Source organism: Macrosteles quadrilineatus, unplaced genomic scaffold (genome assembly GCF_028750875.1).
Source record: "Macrosteles quadrilineatus isolate MER2022 unplaced genomic scaffold, UCM_ALF_1.0 Scaffold_14__1_contigs__length_3811126, whole genome shotgun sequence".
In the NCBI taxonomy this organism is placed as follows: domain Eukaryota; kingdom Metazoa; phylum Arthropoda; class Insecta; order Hemiptera; family Cicadellidae; genus Macrosteles; species Macrosteles quadrilineatus.
The window spans coordinates 1,844,561-1,862,118 of NW_026542607.1; the positions used below are offsets into that span (position 1 = coordinate 1,844,561).

Below are 17,558 nucleotides of genomic sequence, written 5' to 3' on the forward strand. Positions count from 1 at the left end.
GTAAGAGATGCTTAGGTTCAATGATAGACAGTAAAACGTTTGTGGATAGTGTTGAGTTATTGTTTCTCGCACCAGGACAGGCTTTTTCCCATACAGGTAAACCTGCTAATGAAGCATAATTCTAGATTTTGCTATGACTGATCCTGGGTCTTTAGCATCTCATTGAAGGGGATTTTCTAACAACTTACTAAAATAGTGATTGTACCAATAATCATATAAAAAAAGTATAAACAGTTATTTTATTTACTCTTTGAGGGTCTGTGAAGCTATAAGATTTTATAATTTTGTCCTAGAAATTTTCATTTAAAAACTGGGTGGAACTCTGACACAGTAAACATATCTTTAAACAGAGATTTACAATTTTGTAGCCATGCCAGATAATAGGAAATATTATCGTGTAATGCGAACAAATAAAAAACAGAAAGATCAGTAGAAGCATCTATTATGTATCTATTTATTGATATTCCCGTTGTTTCAAGTGACAAGACTGTAAGCGAACATTTAGTACTGTGTTCCAAAGCAACTTAGTTTATTAATTGAAACTAGTAAGACAAATAAATTAAAAATAGTTTAATTATATTGTCTCAACAAATATTCATAATGGTTTTCCAAAATCAGTTAAACAAACTCGATTTTTACATGACATTTTTGATTTTTCAGTGTTCCTGTTATAATTCCACAGCTTTGTGAAACTAAATAATTTTACTTTCTGCAGGAAATACTTTCTCAAAACGCAGCTCGGTATACCAGAAGATCTGCGGTTGTCGGTAATGCGCAGGATCAAAGCTGGAACAGACTTGGACTGCGGAGTGTTCAACGAAAGTCAACGAGAAGTGGAGCGAATCATCACAGAGACCACTTACCCAAACTTCCTGCGGTCGGAAATCTACCTCAACCATGTGCAAGCGATGCAAAATGGCTCTAGGTTAGTTGTAGTAGTCAAATATTAAAATGTATTTGTGTTGAATTTTTTTCATCTATACTTATTTAATACGCAAGCAGGTTTTTTGTGACAATTACTCCTCCGAAACTACTGAACCGATTGACATGTTTTTGGTGTCATTGGAAAGAGCGTAACGTGAAGTTTGCAGGAAACTTTCTTTTTAGGGAAATAATTTGAGAGTGAGGCCCTGGGGCCCTTTAAAGTTTCGTATTTCTCCATAAGATTAACATGGGAAACAAACAATATTTTGAAACTCCAGCTGTTTTCAGAAATCAAAAGTGAGAAGAATAACATATGTTAATTGTAAACAGTCAATAAGTTTGCTAATTGAACAGTTGGCTACAAACAAACATTTACTGACTTGGATGAAATGAAATATTTACTATTTGAATTTGGGTTAGCGTAAATATTACAATGGAAAAAAGCGAGAGAGCCTGGATAATTTTATATACCAAAAAGAAAACTGAATTAACGCTGTGCTGCATTCTTAGTAATCATTGAAAGAGCCGATTTGTCATAGAACACAACAAGGAAAGGAGAAGAAATAGAAATATTTTATGCATATTTATAATCGTTATCATGGACAGCCTAATGCGGCCATAAGTAAGGCTATTTGTAGAAAACACTAAAAAACAAGATTAGCTTTTGAAAAATGATGATATTTACAAGAAATAAAAAATCCCGTCTCGTCTCAAACTAAAAATCCAATCTCATCCATCCCTACATTAAATATACGTCAGTTTTTATCAATGGAAACGCTGTATGAAGTGTATGGCTGCAGCAGCAGGTTCACCTAGGTGGTCAGACCAATAAGAGCCAATGAGCCTGTTTCTGAGCTTTACAGCGTACAATCCAATTGTAGTTATTACAGTGATAGATGTTTGATGTTAGGCCCTAGTATTTTAACATATTATAAATATCTTTCTTTGTCCCGTGTAACAGTTCCTGCAGTGGCAGTGGCAGTGGTAGCGGGTCTAGCAGTGGGGGTGTCACCGCCGCTCCCCCCACCATGTTGGCCACTGTACACGAAGACTCGGAACTAGTGGAGCCCCCTCTCCCCCTCCCCCTCACAAGAGACATGCTGCTAGCCACGCAGAAGAGACGAGCCGTCGACTTGCGGCCCAAGCCCGAAGCTTACGCTGGGTGAGTGGTGTAAACGTGTGGTGTATATGTAAATTCCAACTGTTATTTTGGAATGTAAATGTGGTTTTGATAATTGTTTTGTTGTTTTTCAACAAGTTTTAAATGTTCCAATTTTTTGTTTTTACATTTTTTTATTTGTAATGTTATCAAAGATTTTTTTTTAGTTATAGATTAGAAGATATTACTTTTAGTCTTTTGTCGTTAACGAGTTAAACATTTGCCATTGTTGAAACAGAAACTACTAATAATGAAGGCCCAATGAAAATTAAAATAATGTAAATAGTGTGTGCCTTTTTAAATTTATTTACTATTAATATATAGATATGGTTTTAGAGCACTTAATTCTTTCTATATGCTAATCATATAACAATTAAAAATAACAACAGTGTTTTCCTTTATTTTTAAATATTGATATAAAAAGGAAGATGTATACTACAATTCAATAGTAGTTCATTTATATCATTGTTGTTGTTTTTTTGGTAGTATAGGTTCGTTTTTTATAATTTTGTGTGAATGTTTATGGGATCTTTTCCGTTAATCATTTTAGTCATTTTAAAGTAGATTTTCATAGATAAAATTAGTTGCAGTCAAACCAAACATTTAAATAGATATAGGCTAGTTTTAGATATTTAACTTTTTATTTCTGCAATTTTCTTAAGGGCAGATTTGAGACACCACCTCCAGTAATTTGGTTCTGCCAAAGATCCAAACAATTCAGCAAACGTCCACCCACAAAACAAAATAACGGAAAAGATCTCACGACTTGCCATTTATTTTGAACCCCGTTTTGTTGATTTTACTTAGTTCTGTTGTATGTGTGTAAGTAGTATGTGTTGTGTCAGTGTGTATTTGCCAAACCTCGGCAAGGCGAGGATGGCTTACTCGTCTTACAATCCAGTCTCCCGACAAGACTCGGAGCTGCAAAGTCTCAGCTCGGACGCACGGACGGAGTCTGACAACATGTCACTGACTGACAGTTCTGTGTAAGTAGTGTGGCCGTTGGTGGTGGAACTTATGCTAAAAGTGTTGATTATGGATAGTGCAAGTTTTTGATATCTCAGTATCACAACAACTGTGGAACAATGGATGTCAATAAAGGTTGACATTCCTTTTTGCATTAAAATTTTGCAAACTATTACGTTTCCACCTAAAATACAGTGAGTTGTAAAATATGGAGATACTGGGTAGAGCTATGATTTGAAATTGGATTACATACAAGGCTTGCTAGTGCTTCTGTTTGATGTGTAATTGATGCAGAATAATGCTTAGAATCTATTGATATTGAGTACATTTTTTCCTTGTATTTAGAGGGTAAATTTTATAGTGTGAGCTTATCGTTTTGTTGTAATATCACAGAGCAATCTATATAGTACAATTTGATCTTTGTATCTAGTCTCATTATTGTAAAAGGTTTATTGTAAAACTTTATAAATATATACGTCATATTTTGGGTGTTGAAACTTCAAGCCTGTTATACACACACACATATTGGAAATCAATGGAAACTCAAACTAAAAGTGAATAAAATCCACTAATTAATTTGCTGTAATGTCAATGTCAAATTCTATTATTTTCTTTTGACATTGCAAACTGGTGTTCATATGGATTTGATTTTGTTTTTGATAGGAAGAACAGGTTTACCTGTAAAGTGGTCAAGATTTCTCAATAGGAAACTCATTACACATTAAAATTGAAATATTTAATGGTCACTGACTACTTTTTCAACTACACAGAAACGTTGTTTACCTATATGATGTTCTTATAGACTTTGGATTAGGTGTAAACTTCATCTGTCAGGAGGATTTAATTTTTTTATCTTTACTAATAACTATATGTTCCTACAGGGACGGAGTTTCTAGCAGCGGACATCACAGGTTCTCCCGTAAGCAATATCGTCAGCATTGTCGTCAGGTTAAAGAGTCGGCCACTCTCAATCGAGACATGCATGTACATCACACGTTCATCCCTCGTACACAGAGAATACAGAAGGAACAGGTATGATTTTGTCACTGTTGCAACTGTAACTTTTACTGTTAGGTAACTAGTTAAAGTAGCAGATATTTTGCTCTGTTTTTTGGAGTGTCATTGCATTTTTTCCTGTTTTGTAAGGCAATGTATCCGTACCATGGAACTTGTCAATCGATAACAGCGTTGGATATCATCATCAATGGACTATTTAAAATTGCATTTGGATCGAGTATTTATCCTGCTCACAACCAAATCTTCCATGCTTCAATTTTAAGGGAGTAGTATAACCACTTTTACCTTGATGATTACAGAAAATCTTTGTTACAGAAAGACTTTAAGAAGTAGATTTCTGTTATTAATTTTTCTGTACTTGATTGTTTTATATAAATTTATATTTCTGAAAAGAGGAATGATGCATACACTTTACCATGCAAAAATGTGTGGAAACTTAAAAATTTTAATTTTTGGAGTTTGTACAACCGAAAGGATTAAATTGGCCCAAGCTTAAAAACTGTATAAAGACTAAATCAGTACCTAACGGTAAAACCTTTCCTAGACAAATGTAGTCCAAATAGTTGATGGGATTAGAATAACATGTTGTTTTAGGAGGGTTAAAATAGGAAAATTAATTGTTCAGTCTTCTCCTTCTGTCTTATAAATGACAAAATTCACTGTCCTAATGTAAAATTTTCCATGAACTTCAATAAATGCTTACAGATTGATTATTAATGTTAGAGAAATTCTTCTTACATTAAGCTCAATTTAATTTCTCCTTCCTTTGATATCTAATTGGAAAGTCAAAATTCATCTAATCCATACTTTTGAACTTGTAAACATTCCTACAAGATCCTTCCGTAGTGATGAACATGTGTACCTTTCATCAGTTAGCCTATCAATCTTGTTTTGATGTTTGCAAAGCTGTCATGTTTTTTATCAACTTCTGTCAGTCAGTTCCCTTATCAGTGAGACCTGGAAGCCACTTCAGACTCCCTCAGTGTTCTGCAGCTCTTGTAACTTGTGGTTCAGCTTTGGGTGTTACTAAAATGTGTGTACTTTAAAACCTAGGACTAGAATGTTTGCAGTTTGTTCCTCTTGCAATTGGACACGGTATTAATTAGTGTTAAGGTAAAATATATTATTGATTGATAGTCCTTGTCTGATGGTTGTTAAAGAATTTTGGTTCAGTTTACTTTTTAAAAATTTACAACGTATTTTATTTTTATTTAGTAGACTCAACAAATTATTTGCTATAGGTTTTAAAAATTTGAGAGTTCTTGATCAGTAATTTTATGACGGGAAAATATTATGCATTTAATACATAAAATATAAAATATTAATCGAGAAACTGATTTCTGGTGATGGTAACCTAATAAGCTTATTCCTTAAACTAAACTAAGTATCATTTCAGGTACATCCTATGAAGCCAGACCAATTTGCTTCAATTTTGATAGAGAAGTTGGAAAACGTCAAGAGGAACCAAGAAGCACAAGAAATTTTAGACCGAAAGTTGTCAGAGGTAATAAAAAATGTTTACAACAATCAATTATCAATTATTTAAAATGGGGACGCCACTATGTGCGTATTTTAACCCAAATATGAGTGAAGGATGAGTGTAGGATGAGTGGCGCGATCTTGTAGTCTTGTTAGTGACTAAGGCCGACATGTTCCTTAGACACAGCTGTTAATTAATAGCCCATACAGCTAATGGCAACTAAGGGACCTACAGTTTATAGTGGAATCCGAACCACATTTTTTCCTTGTAATTTACGAATTGGTCTAATTATCAGGATAGTACTGCGGATAGTCGTAGTACTCACTAGTGCGGACGTTAATCCACACCAGGGAGCATCAACAAATTAGATAATTCAGCACATCTACAGGACACATTGTGCTTATTACCAATAAAATACCCCCGCCGCAGCAAACCTGCTAACTAAGCGAATTTCCATTTGCCTGATTGGATTTACACTTAAATGTCTCCTTAAAAATATCACATTTATTCCCTTTTTAAATAGCATTAGTTTAACGAGTACTTAGGTTTGCTGCAACAGAGAGGGTAAAAAGGGATTTTTTGTAAAATGTTAATAGTTTAGTATGAAATGAATGCATTTTCCAAATTTGATCAAAATATGTTTATAAACAAGCAAACTAACACAGTTTATTTATTCTCCCTAAGAATAACATGGGAATTTTAAATTTACAGTTTTTTGTAATTTTCTCCGTAACCATTAGGCGCATAATAACGCTTCAATATACTAAATTATTTGTTTTTTTAAGCTCTACAAAATGGTTTGGAAAGAAATTGCTAAATTTTAATTTGTTAGTGTCAAAAATGGGAAAAACACATTTTTACCCCATAAATCCCCCCATAGACCTCTGTTCCCATAGTCCGATCATGCTGGTTCGCGAACTCGTTCGAATAAACGTAGGTTTACACGTTTGTACCAAATTTTATCAAAATCGGATGATTTTTGCTCGAGTTATTGCGCTAACGGATACATAAATATATATATATATATGAATTTGAACGGATGGTGTTTTTGGTCTCTAGGGACCTCAAAACGAAAAAGTAAATCGGTCCCGGGTCCAGGTCTTACCATGAGTACTACGGTAATAGCTTATTCCCTATATGGGAGATTCGCTAATATAATAAAGGAGTGCGAGCGTTAAAAAATCGTGGCTCTTTGAACCATCCGAAGTTCAAAATTAACAGATTCAATAAGCAAGTCTACTTTTAGTAAACATTTTTTAAATAGGTTGTTTATTATAGTATTGTTACTGGATTGACTGTATGATATTTCAAAATGATGCTCTTTTTGTTTAGTTTTGATAATTATTTTAACTAGTTTTCAACTGCTAACATGTTTTTGGTTATTTTTGGTATTTTGGTTTGTTTCATTAACCCTTTCAGTGCTATGAAACGATATATCGTTGTTTTAAAAAACCTGATATAGGGGATATAGAGGAAGGTTATTTAAAAAAAAATAGCAAAACGGCCATTGGTGACCTGCATGTTCATAGGATACACTACCAACCACTTAGCTAAAAGATTCGCCCAATCCGATGATTTCGAGGTGTATGTCTAAACCAAGGATTATGAACACCTCACTATGCCCCAGTGGTTGTAGTATATCGCTACAAACACACAGGTCACCAATTATTTGCCACACAGGACGGGATTCGAACCCGAGCAGACGAATGCCACTGGCCAAGTGACACACGCCCTAGCCTTCTCTGCTATCTGTGCTTGAAGACTGGGGAGTCAAAAACCTGTATTTAAGCTGTTAACAGATGGTGCTGCAGATGGTTGTTCAATGCGATACTAGGTAGCAGCACCAGTTAGTCACGGACTATTTAGATGCAATCTTTTAGTTTTAGTAGTAGTAAATGTGTTCCTGAGACTTTGCTGCAAAACATTAGTTTCCCTAAAATGGCTATATTACGATAACCTCGTCCAACTAAATCAGGGTTAAATTCAATATTACATTATAAACTATATGTCTTTTGATTTTATAAGATTTCGGTTTCAAATAATGCTATCAGAACATAAAAATTTATAGGAAAACCAGGACAATTACAACAAAAACTAAGTTTTATTTAATGTTTACTACAAATACCGGGATTTATCTTTCTTATATATTTTCTTTTTGTGTTATTATTCAAAATTAGCCTAATTAATAAAATAGTGACAACATGACAGTTAAAATTCAACAACAGGTAATGGAATTAAAAGGCAAACAAAAAAGTCTTACAAAATATGAATTATTGGCCTAGCACTGAAAGGGTTAATCATGACAGGATTAATAAACATTGTGATTGTAATTTCTTCCATTTGTTTTGATTTTCGGTTTATATTGTGTTGTTATTTCGTCACCAGCATGGCAACCCATAAGACCCATGTAATTTTGTTTTAATTTAAAATAAATTTTTTGCACTTATTTTTGAGCATATTTTAATTTATAAAGGGATTCTACACATCTACAGGAAAATATCATTCTAACAGTATGCGTAGATTTTCCCTGCGATGCAACCAAGCTGAGAAAAAAATGTTTTTCTATTTTGCATTATATAAAACTAGCTGTTGTACCCGTGCTTTGCAAGGGAAGAGGTCACGAAATGCAAAAAAAAAAAAACTAATAGTACTGCACCCTGTTGGTAAACCTTATAACTTTTTAATGCTATTTAATATCATAGAACCAACTTGTGTAGTTGAAACAGCTGACAAGATTCTTTTATTCCTTTTAAATATGATTACTCATAAGGTTAACATGGGAAACTCCAGAGCCACTGGGGCGGAGCCCGAAAGGACTTTTGAGATAAGAATGCATCTATATGTTAATCGGGAATGTGAGCTATCATCACACCAAATTTCAGACCGATCCGACCAGTATTTTTCGCGTTTACTAGTCACAAACATACATCCAAACTTTCTCATTTATAATATTAGTAGGAAGTAGGATTAATTATACCAAACTAAAGATTGTTGTCACAATTAAATTAATATTAATATTTTTATTAGTCAAAAATGTTTGAATAAATTTTATTATAATGAACTGTTCTTAGGCTGAAACATGTTCACCAGCTGATTTCTCAGCAGCAATACAGCGAAGTTTGTCTGAGACGATTAGAGAAAAACTGCAACTTGAAGACGACAATGTACAAGACATCCTAGGTAATTCAACCTTCATAGCATTCCCATCCTCATCAATTAACTAATACAATACTTCATAACTAATTGTGTTCATAACTAACTTACTTCATAAATAAGGAAATTTACAGGAAAGCAGGCTTACCTTTAAATAAGTCCATAGAGACTGTGACGTAATTTTCCTGGCGGACGACAAGAGGTAAATTACGCCACCGGTAAGAAAACGAGATCCCAGGATTCGCCCTAGTCTGGTCGCGGGGAGTTTCCCAGGAGTCGATAGTGATTCGGATAGCCTAACTTTGATAGCCCTGGTTGTCAGAGCTCGAGACGAACGTTGCGGGTTACTAAACACCCTACTCGAAATCACCACTCTAGCCTAGGGCTTGTGGGGAAATAAATAATTTTGACTTGACTCTGTGGGCAAATATCTAAATGACACACTACTAGCTAACTTAACAAATCAACAAGTAAGCTAAGTAGGCACTCCGCTTACCTACGGAGTTACGTCGTCACCCTGAAACAAACAAGGTTAGTACAAGATAGGCCTAACCTAGCCTAACTCCCACAGAGTCTGAATTTACTAGACAAGAAAACGAGTTGGCTTAAGTTGTCCAAGTGAGACACGAAACGGGAGAAAAACTGAAACTAAAAATAAAACTGCTTCAAGAGCTGATACGAAAAAAAGAAAAACTAAAACTTCAACTTCCCCACGTGTTCAACTTAAGCAAACTTCTGCAATAATTATCAAGCAGAAACCTGTCTGCTGGGGCCAACTTCGGGGCGTTCGGGAACTTTATAAAGGGGTTTAAGAATTTAAAAAAGAAAGTCCCAAGACGGATTAAGAAACGTTAAGCGAAAATATATTTCACCAACTGCAATACTTTACTAAATTAGTTGGTTAAGGCGTGTGACTAGGTCTGCGTATCAGGCCTAGTCTTCAAGTTCAACCAAGCTTCGTACACGAAAGCTGGTCAAGTAATATACGAAAACCAGAGAAGTTAACTACGAAACTCACCAGTCGACGAAATTATAACCCACTATGTTCCTGCACAAGTTCACTACAAAACTATACGTACGAACTTAAGCTTTCAGAGCTTGCGATACGAACTTTAACTTGCACGAGTTTTCGAGAACGAACCAAAAGCGAACCAAACTTACGAAAAGCCGGGATTGCGAATGACGAAAAACTTCACAAAACTTCTTCTTACTTCACCTTCGTCTCAGAATCGAGACGAAAGTTAAAACGATTCCTGATTGGTCAACGAGTTACCGAAACAAAAAAAAACTGGCAGCGAAGGCAGGCGCATGGTAGCTTTAACAGGCTTACAGCCGCGTACCGCTCAAAGGCGACCTCGCTGCTCATATTCTCTCCCGTAGCCCGGCCTCAGATGCAGTCGAACAGCCAAACAACCAAACTGACACCAACGTCGTCTGCGGTCTTGGAATTGGAGGTTAGGTACGACGTCAGTTTAGTGTCGCGACTAGGCTTACTCAACAGCTTATGTTTAGCTGTTTAATGTTCGTGGTCTAGATCGTTATATTTTTACCCCCCTACCCATTTGACTCGTTACACCCCCTCCACACTTCGGAACGAAAAAAAAAGAAAACCGCGAAAAGAAAAAAAAAACTGTTGAACTTTCCGGTAGATGGCACCACAGTAGGATCGTGGTTAAGGATGTTGACGACGAAAAGCGGACGAACCTAGAAACGAGGTAGACAGTCTGAGGCCTAATCGCCTCAGAGGTCTAGACGGAAATGACTCGGAGCGAAGGAAACCGAAGATGGTGGGGTTGACGAAGGTAGGGTAGTACGGATTTATCACCCCTGGCAGGGGTTATTCTGCGGGTTCTATTAGCACCACCTCCCAGGTGGTTATTAGGAGTCGACGGCCCCTACAACTGCCCAGGGCGGTTTAGCGGGGTCGATTGCCTCCTTGCTGCTGGAAGCGCCGCCTCAGCTCCGGCAGTCGGCCTCGGACGACTCGCAGCACCTGGCTCGGTCGCAGCCGCACGTATCGGTCGCCTCCCAGCATAATTCTCCAGCGTTTGTTGCGCCGCTGCTCCGGTGTGAGCTGGTTGTAGGCGGCTACCAGCCGTAGTAGGACTGCCCGGGACAGCGGAAGGGCATTCCCGGTGACCGTCTCTTCGGGCTCTGTCCGGCGAACAGGGGCTCGGGCCATGCCACTCGGTCGAGCTGGTTCCCAGATGATGGGGGACGGTCTGCGGCGCGCTGGGCCCGCTCCGGCTCCAGCTGGTGCTTCTCCCAGACGGGGGCGGCGAGGAGGGGAGTCGCGACGGCGACGCTCGGGCAGGCGACGAGTCGGCAAGACATGACGTGGGCGAGGCAGTGCGGCGGGGCCAGGATGGCGACTGGGTGGCGAGGCGGGACGGCAGCTATGACGGGATGAAGAGACGGGACGGCAGCTATGACGGGATGAAGAGACGGGACGGCAGCGACGATGGGGCGGAGAGGCAGGACGGCGAGGATGACGGGGCGGGGAGGCAGGGCGGTGATGACGACGAGACGGAGAGGTGGGGCGGCGATGATGACGAGATGGAGAGGCGGGGCGACGATGAGAACGGGGCGGAGAGGCGGGGCGATGATGAGGACGAGGTGGAGAGGCGGGGCGACGAGGAGGACGAGATGGAGAGGCGGGGCGACGATGAGGACGAGGTGGAGAGGCGGGGCGACGATGATGACGAGATGGAGAGGCGGGGCGACGAGGAGGACGAGATGGAGAGCTGGGGCAACGATGAGAACGGGGCGGAGAGGCGGGGCGATGATGAGAACGGGGCGGAGAAATCTGAATCCGCCGCCGAGGTGACGAAGCGAACCGGACTCGGAGCGGAGGCGACGCAGCCGGCGGAGAGACGACGGCCGGCTGGGGATCCACCGTCGGCGAGGTCGGTCGGTCGGGCTGAGGAGACGGCTCCGTGGCCCGTGGCGATGATCGGGCCGGGACCTCCCCCTCCTCGAGGTCTGAGCATTCCAGGTCGAGGACGTCCCCGGGGTCCACCCGGAAAGGCCAGGACCAGTTGGCCGCCAGGAAGTCCCCGATCTCCTGGTCCAGCACCATGTCCTCGGGGTCGAGGATGTCTCGGCTCGGCGTAGACGGGCGGGGATCGGATGCCATCGTACCTACCCAACAAAACCAGAACTAAGCGGGACCATGCAAGCTAGGTACTACAAGCTAGGTACAGGTGCTACAAGCTAGGTACAGGCGCTACAAGCTAGGTACAAGCACTACAAAGCTAGAAGGGAAATCAGTTAAGGGATAAAGTAGGCTATATTAGTATATAAGAGTAAAATAAAGCGTCACTACAGAGTTAGTTAGTAGCCACAACTAAGCTCCACCACCTTACCACTAAACGCGCGCACAGAAAGGTTTTAGGTCTTTGGCATGGACCACATGCACCGCCGCGGAGTCCTCATCACGCACCTCGTAAAGGTTAGTTCCCCGACAGCCAACAACTGTGCAGGGGCCGCGATATTTCGGCGCTAACTTCCCGACAATCGCGTCGGCAGCTGAAGACAATACGTGAAGTCGTCGCATCACTCGCGCGCCAACTTCGTGCGTCACCTCCCTACGACGGAGGTTATAATAGGTTGATTGCCTTTCGTAGGCGGCCTTGAGGTTCTTGCGTGTCTGCGCGATCAGACGCTGAAACTCATCCAGTCGTTTGCGATGGGTCTCGCTTAACGAGGGACTTTGGTGAGTTTCGGACACCTCAAACGAAGGGCCACGGACGGCACAGGGAGGTTTCAGTTCGCGACCAAAACACAGCATCGCAGGAGTGAATCCAGTAGAGTCGTGGACAGCTGTGTTCAGGGCGTACTGAAACTCCACCAGGTGGTTGTCCCAAGACCTATGGTTGCCTTTTACGAACTGTGCAATCATGGTCTTCACCACCCGGTTTTGCCTCTCGACTGGGTTCGACTGCGGGCTGTAGGGGGCCGTCGTCTGCAGCGTGATGCCCCACTCCGCCGCCAACTCTCGAACCAGTTTACCGACAAACTGCGTGCCGTTGTCCGTAATCAACACATCCGGAGCTCCATGTCGAAGTAGGATAGCCTTCAGCTTTGTCACCACATTCTTTGCGGTTGCAGACGCAATGGAGGCGAGTTCCGTCCATTTGCTGAAGGTATCCTGCACCACGAGCAGAAATCGCTGACCCCGTTGTGATCTAGGCAATGGGCCTACCAGGTCAGCAGACACTGCGTACCACGGTCCTTGGGGTTGTCGGAAGTACATTTTCCCAGCTGGTTTCGTTTGGGGTACTTTATAGGCCTGGCATTGGGCGCAAGACCGTACATAGGCCTTCACCTCACGACGCCAGTTAGGCCAAAAGTACTCCCCACCAACTCGGGCTAACGTTTTCTTCACCCCAAGATGTCCTGCCGTAGCCGTGTCGTGGTTTTCGTGCAGCACCACGGATACTTGGTCGCTTGGCACACACACCCTCCATGTCGTAGGTCGATCCTTCCTCGAGACAGCACGATACAGCTTACCGTCGCGAAGCTGGTATCTCGAGTATCGCCCAGGGTGTTTGCTGACCAGATTGCGAAGGCGGTCATACCAAGCACCGTGGCTGCCCGGCGGGTTACCATCGTTGTCCACGTCGGATGATGGGTCGTCAGTCTCCAGCTGCGTCGGACCAGAAGCTTCGTCGTCGATAACGTCACCCGCCGGATCATCACCGAGTGAAGGTTCGTCACCTTCAGCATCGGTTAGGCGTCGTAACCGCAACTGTTCCCTAGCACCGCGTCTGGTTAAAACTCCGACCTCAAACGTAGGTTGATCGGGTTCACGAGACGAGCTGGGCACTTCAGGGACCGGCTGACGAGACAGGGCGTCGGCCACTCTGTTCGCTGTCCCCTTGCGGTACCTTATCTCGAAGTCGAATTGCTGCAACTCCATAACCCACCGAGCCAGGCGCCCACTAGGCTCACTGAGCTTAAGCAGCCATTTTAGGGCGACATGGTCGGTTATCGCAATGAAGTGGTAGCCTTCGAGATAAGCCTTGAATTTCCGAACAGCCCACACGAGAGCGAGACACTCCTTCTCGGTAGTTGTGTAGTTCTGTTCGGCCTCAGAGAGTAGCCTACTGGCATACGCAACGACAACTTCTCGGTCGTTTACACTCTGAGTTAGCGCTGCTCCCAGGCCATAATTCGAGGCGTCGACCTGGAGCACGAAGGGTTGGCTGAAGTCGGGACAGGCGAGAATCGGGGCCGTCACCAAGGCGTGCTTCAGAGCTTCGAATGCCTTAGTTTGTTCGGGTCCCCAGAGCCACTTGGCGTTCTTCTTCAGCAAACCTCGAAGCGGAATGGTTACTGAAGCGAACTTCTCGACGAATCGCCGATACCACGACGCAAGGCCTAGGAAACTGCGAAGTCCCTTGACGTTCGTGGGTGCGGGGATATCCTGAATGGCGCGGACCTTCTCAGGATCCGTGGCAATTCCATCTTGGCTCACGATGTGTCCCAAATACTTCAGCTCCCTACGGGCGAAGTGACACTTCTCGGGGTTTAAACGAAGGCCCGCCTCGCGTAGGCGGCGAAAAACAACCCCTAGAAGTTCTAGATGTTCCTCGAAAGATGTTGACACTACCACAAGGTCATCAAGGTACGCGAAGACCTTCGGCTCCAGCTCAGGCCCGATGACTCGATCCAGAAGGCGCTGGAAGGTGGCACCGGCAGAGTGTAGGCCAAACGGCATGACCTTGAACTGAAAAAGGCCTAGGCCTGGCACAGTGAAGGCGGTCACGGGGCGACTGTCGACGGCCAGTGGCACTTGCCAGTAGCCTTGCTTCAGGTCCAAGGTACTGATGAACTTGGCCTGCCTGAGCTTCTCAAGGATGGCGTTAATCCTAGGCAGAGGATAGGCGTCTTTGATCGAGGAGTCGTTCACCCGGCGCATGTCGATGCAAAAGCGGTATTTCCCAGTCGACTTTCGGATCAACACGATCGGAGAGCTCCATGGACTCTCGGATGGTTCAATTACACCATCCTTCAACATGGCAGCTACTTCATCGTTGATGACCGCTTGCATCGCAGGGTTACGAGGGTAGTGGCGCTGTTTGATCGGGACTGCGTTTGGTTTGAGCCGGATGACATGCTCAGTCAACGCCGTGGGTCCCGCAACAGCATCGAAGAGAGGAAGTTCTTTCTCGAGAAAATTCTTGAGATGCTGTTCTTCCTTTGACGTCAGCGGTTCCAATGTGCCCGTCGCACAAGGGAGAGTCGTGGTCGTGTCGAATGTGCCATCGTTGTTGACGTTTATACGTATGAGGTTAAGGTCTCGAATACACCTCATACCTAATACGACGTCCGTGGTGAGCCCAGGCACGAAATAGGCTCCGAGTATGAGGTTTTCACCTAAGATCTGGGCCGGGATGTGGTACTTCGTCTCAATCCGGCAACGTGTACCATCAGCCATCCTCAGGTCCGCCGAAGATCTCTCAGGTTTTACCCCACACTCATCGAAGTGACGTACAACCTCATCCCCGACGAGGTTTACAACTGCTCCGGTATCCAACAGAGCGTGAAATCCCTTTCCAAGGAGCGTGACGTCGACAAAAGGTCGGATGTCTGTCGGCTCAGACGATTTTCCAGCCGACACGTACGAGGTGCTCACGTAATTGAGCTCGGTAGAGGTCATAGATGGCTGCGCTGCGGGCTCAAGTGACCTCACGATGCCTGAACCCGATTCAGTGAAGGTCGTTATGTACTGGAGCCATGAGCTCCATTCTTCGGAGGTAGTGCAGCCAGGGGACGTGGGCTCAGGCGACCTCCGGCGGCCTGAGTCCGTCTGGCGTTTCCCGCGCGACAACCGCAGCTCGTAGTGGCCACTCCTACTTGTTTGCAGTAGTAACACCGCAACACCTTCGGCTGAGTACAATCCCGGAAGACATGTCCGCGTGCATCACAATTCCAGCAGATCGGAGGGTTGCGGTTACTCGGTGATCGAGGTGGGCCCGTAGACGGTAGGCCCCAGTTTCTATTGTTAGGAACGCTGGCGGTCGTATGCTTTGGCTGGTTACCCCCGATCCTCGCAGGGTTATCACCAGTGCGGCCGGTCTTTGGCGAGGTAGGTTGCGGTTTACGGTCAGGCTCAGAATAGTCCATCACCGCAACATCGACGAAACGGTCCATTCGACGCCTGGGCGTGTAGGCAGTCTCAGGCACCAATGCTTGAGCGACCGGAGGGGGAGGGCGGAACAGCTTACGCTCCCGTAGCAGCTCCTCGTATTCGTCGGCTCGCTCGATGAGGTCGGGTAGCGTGACAAAGTCATGACGTCGTATCATGAACTTGTATTCCGGCCTCATGTTCAAGTACACCAGGTCGATAGTTTCCTGGTTAGAGAAAGTGCCGCTCCGTCGGATCAGGGTTGTCAGGGCAATCACAAAATCTTTAAATGCCTCTGTTTCACCCTGAGTGCGCTTCCGTATCTCGTCATCCAAGTGGCGATGATAGCCAGCAGGGAAGAACTGGACCTCGAATGCCCGCCTAAAGTCGAGGAAGGAACGCCACATCATTTTGTTGTTCCTGTACCAGAGGAGAGCTTGGCCATGTAGAAGCGAAGGCAAAGCCTTCAAAACGTCCTCTGGCGACAGAGAGTAGGCCTCGCGCAGCTCCTCTAGACGCTCCAGAAACGAAACCGCATCTCGTCTGCCGTCGAAGCGCAAGTTCCACTTCCGGACCTTGTCACAGAGGGCGGACGACGTTTTAGCAACGTCATCAGGTCGGTCATCACTCCGTAGGACATACGAAGACCGGACACCTCCATATCCATCCCTTGGCCGAGACGGGACTGTGTATCGGGAGGTTAGCGGGTCGATCCCGTGGACTGGAAGCTCGGCGTAGTCCTCCTCACGTCGTGAGCCCCGCTGTTCGAGGTTCAACACCTCGGCTAACGTGTGCTCTAGGCTGCGCATGTCAGCATTGGGCGATAGGCCGAGCATCTGCCGCATGCGGTCCAAAGTGTGACGTACCGGATCGGCATCAGAATTTTCCGGGAGCGAAGACCTCGGAGCGAAGTCGAAGGCATGTCGAGCGTCAGTCAAGTTCTCCAGTCCTGCGAGTGAGGGTTCATGTGATGCCGAGGTGACCGCAGCAGGTGGGCTCTGACGCTGGAACGTAGCAGGGGGTAGGCCTACGAGTCCATAGGTACCGGGTGGTCTCCACGCAGTAGGCTGAGGCATTGACCCCGTTCGGTAGTCGAAAGGCGATGGGCGTGGAGTAGGCTCCTGCATCGAACTCCGGGCCTGGTTATCTAACACCTGGCCAGTCGTAAACACCTCCTCCTGGGAGGTTGGAGAAGACGGTGCACCAGCGTTGCTTCGCCAGTACGTGCAGAGACGTTTGCGCATTTCTGCCAGTGTACCATGTGATGGCAATTGGTGTCGCGCCATCTCCACCATCAACTGTTGCTTTGACAGCTCATGTATCCAGCCGACACGTGGATCATCCGTTGGGTAGAGCGGAGCAGTATAGCCGGTCGAGGTCACCGGTCGTGTGTACACCGTTGACGTAGTAGTAACTGTTGATGCACACGAGCAGGTAGGGATAACCGATGACGTAGTCACCACGGCCCCAGCCATGGTTAGAACTCCTGGCGTCGTTGTCAAAATTTCAGGGAGTGAGTTAGGCATAGTGTAACGAGTCAAATGGGTAGGGGGGTAAAAATATAACGATCTAGACCACGAACATTAAACAGCTAAACATAAGCTGTTGAGGAAGCCTAGTCGCGACACTAAACTGACGTCGTACCTAACCTCCAATTCCAAGACCGCAGACGACGTTGGTGTCAGTTTGGTTGTTTGGCTGTTCGACTGCATCTGAGGCCGGGCTAC

The 17,558-nt window shown here is 44.3% G+C and overlaps 1 protein-coding gene across 6 annotated transcripts in view; it reads left to right on the top strand.

The window, feature by feature from the left end:
* LOC129005001 (axin-like) overlaps positions 1-17,558 on the top strand; it is a 72,098-nt gene that overhangs the window by 30,074 nt on the left and 24,466 nt on the right. For 5 of the 6 annotated variants that reach the window (XR_008491790.1, XM_054433744.1, XM_054433747.1 and 2 more), the window contains 6 exons: positions 716-925; positions 1,886-2,086; positions 2,929-3,069; positions 3,931-4,081; positions 5,463-5,570; positions 8,618-8,726. Coding sequence is in view for 5 of the 6 variants with exons in the window: in XM_054433744.1 (XP_054289719.1) it covers positions 716-925; positions 1,886-2,086; positions 2,929-3,069; positions 3,931-4,081; positions 5,463-5,570; positions 8,618-8,726 (920 nt within the window). In the remaining variant the exon portion in view is untranslated. The remainder of the gene's footprint in view (positions 1-715; positions 926-1,885; positions 2,087-2,928; positions 3,070-3,930; positions 4,082-5,462; positions 5,571-8,617; positions 8,727-17,558) is intronic. The other variant, XM_054433748.1, reaches the window with a different exon arrangement.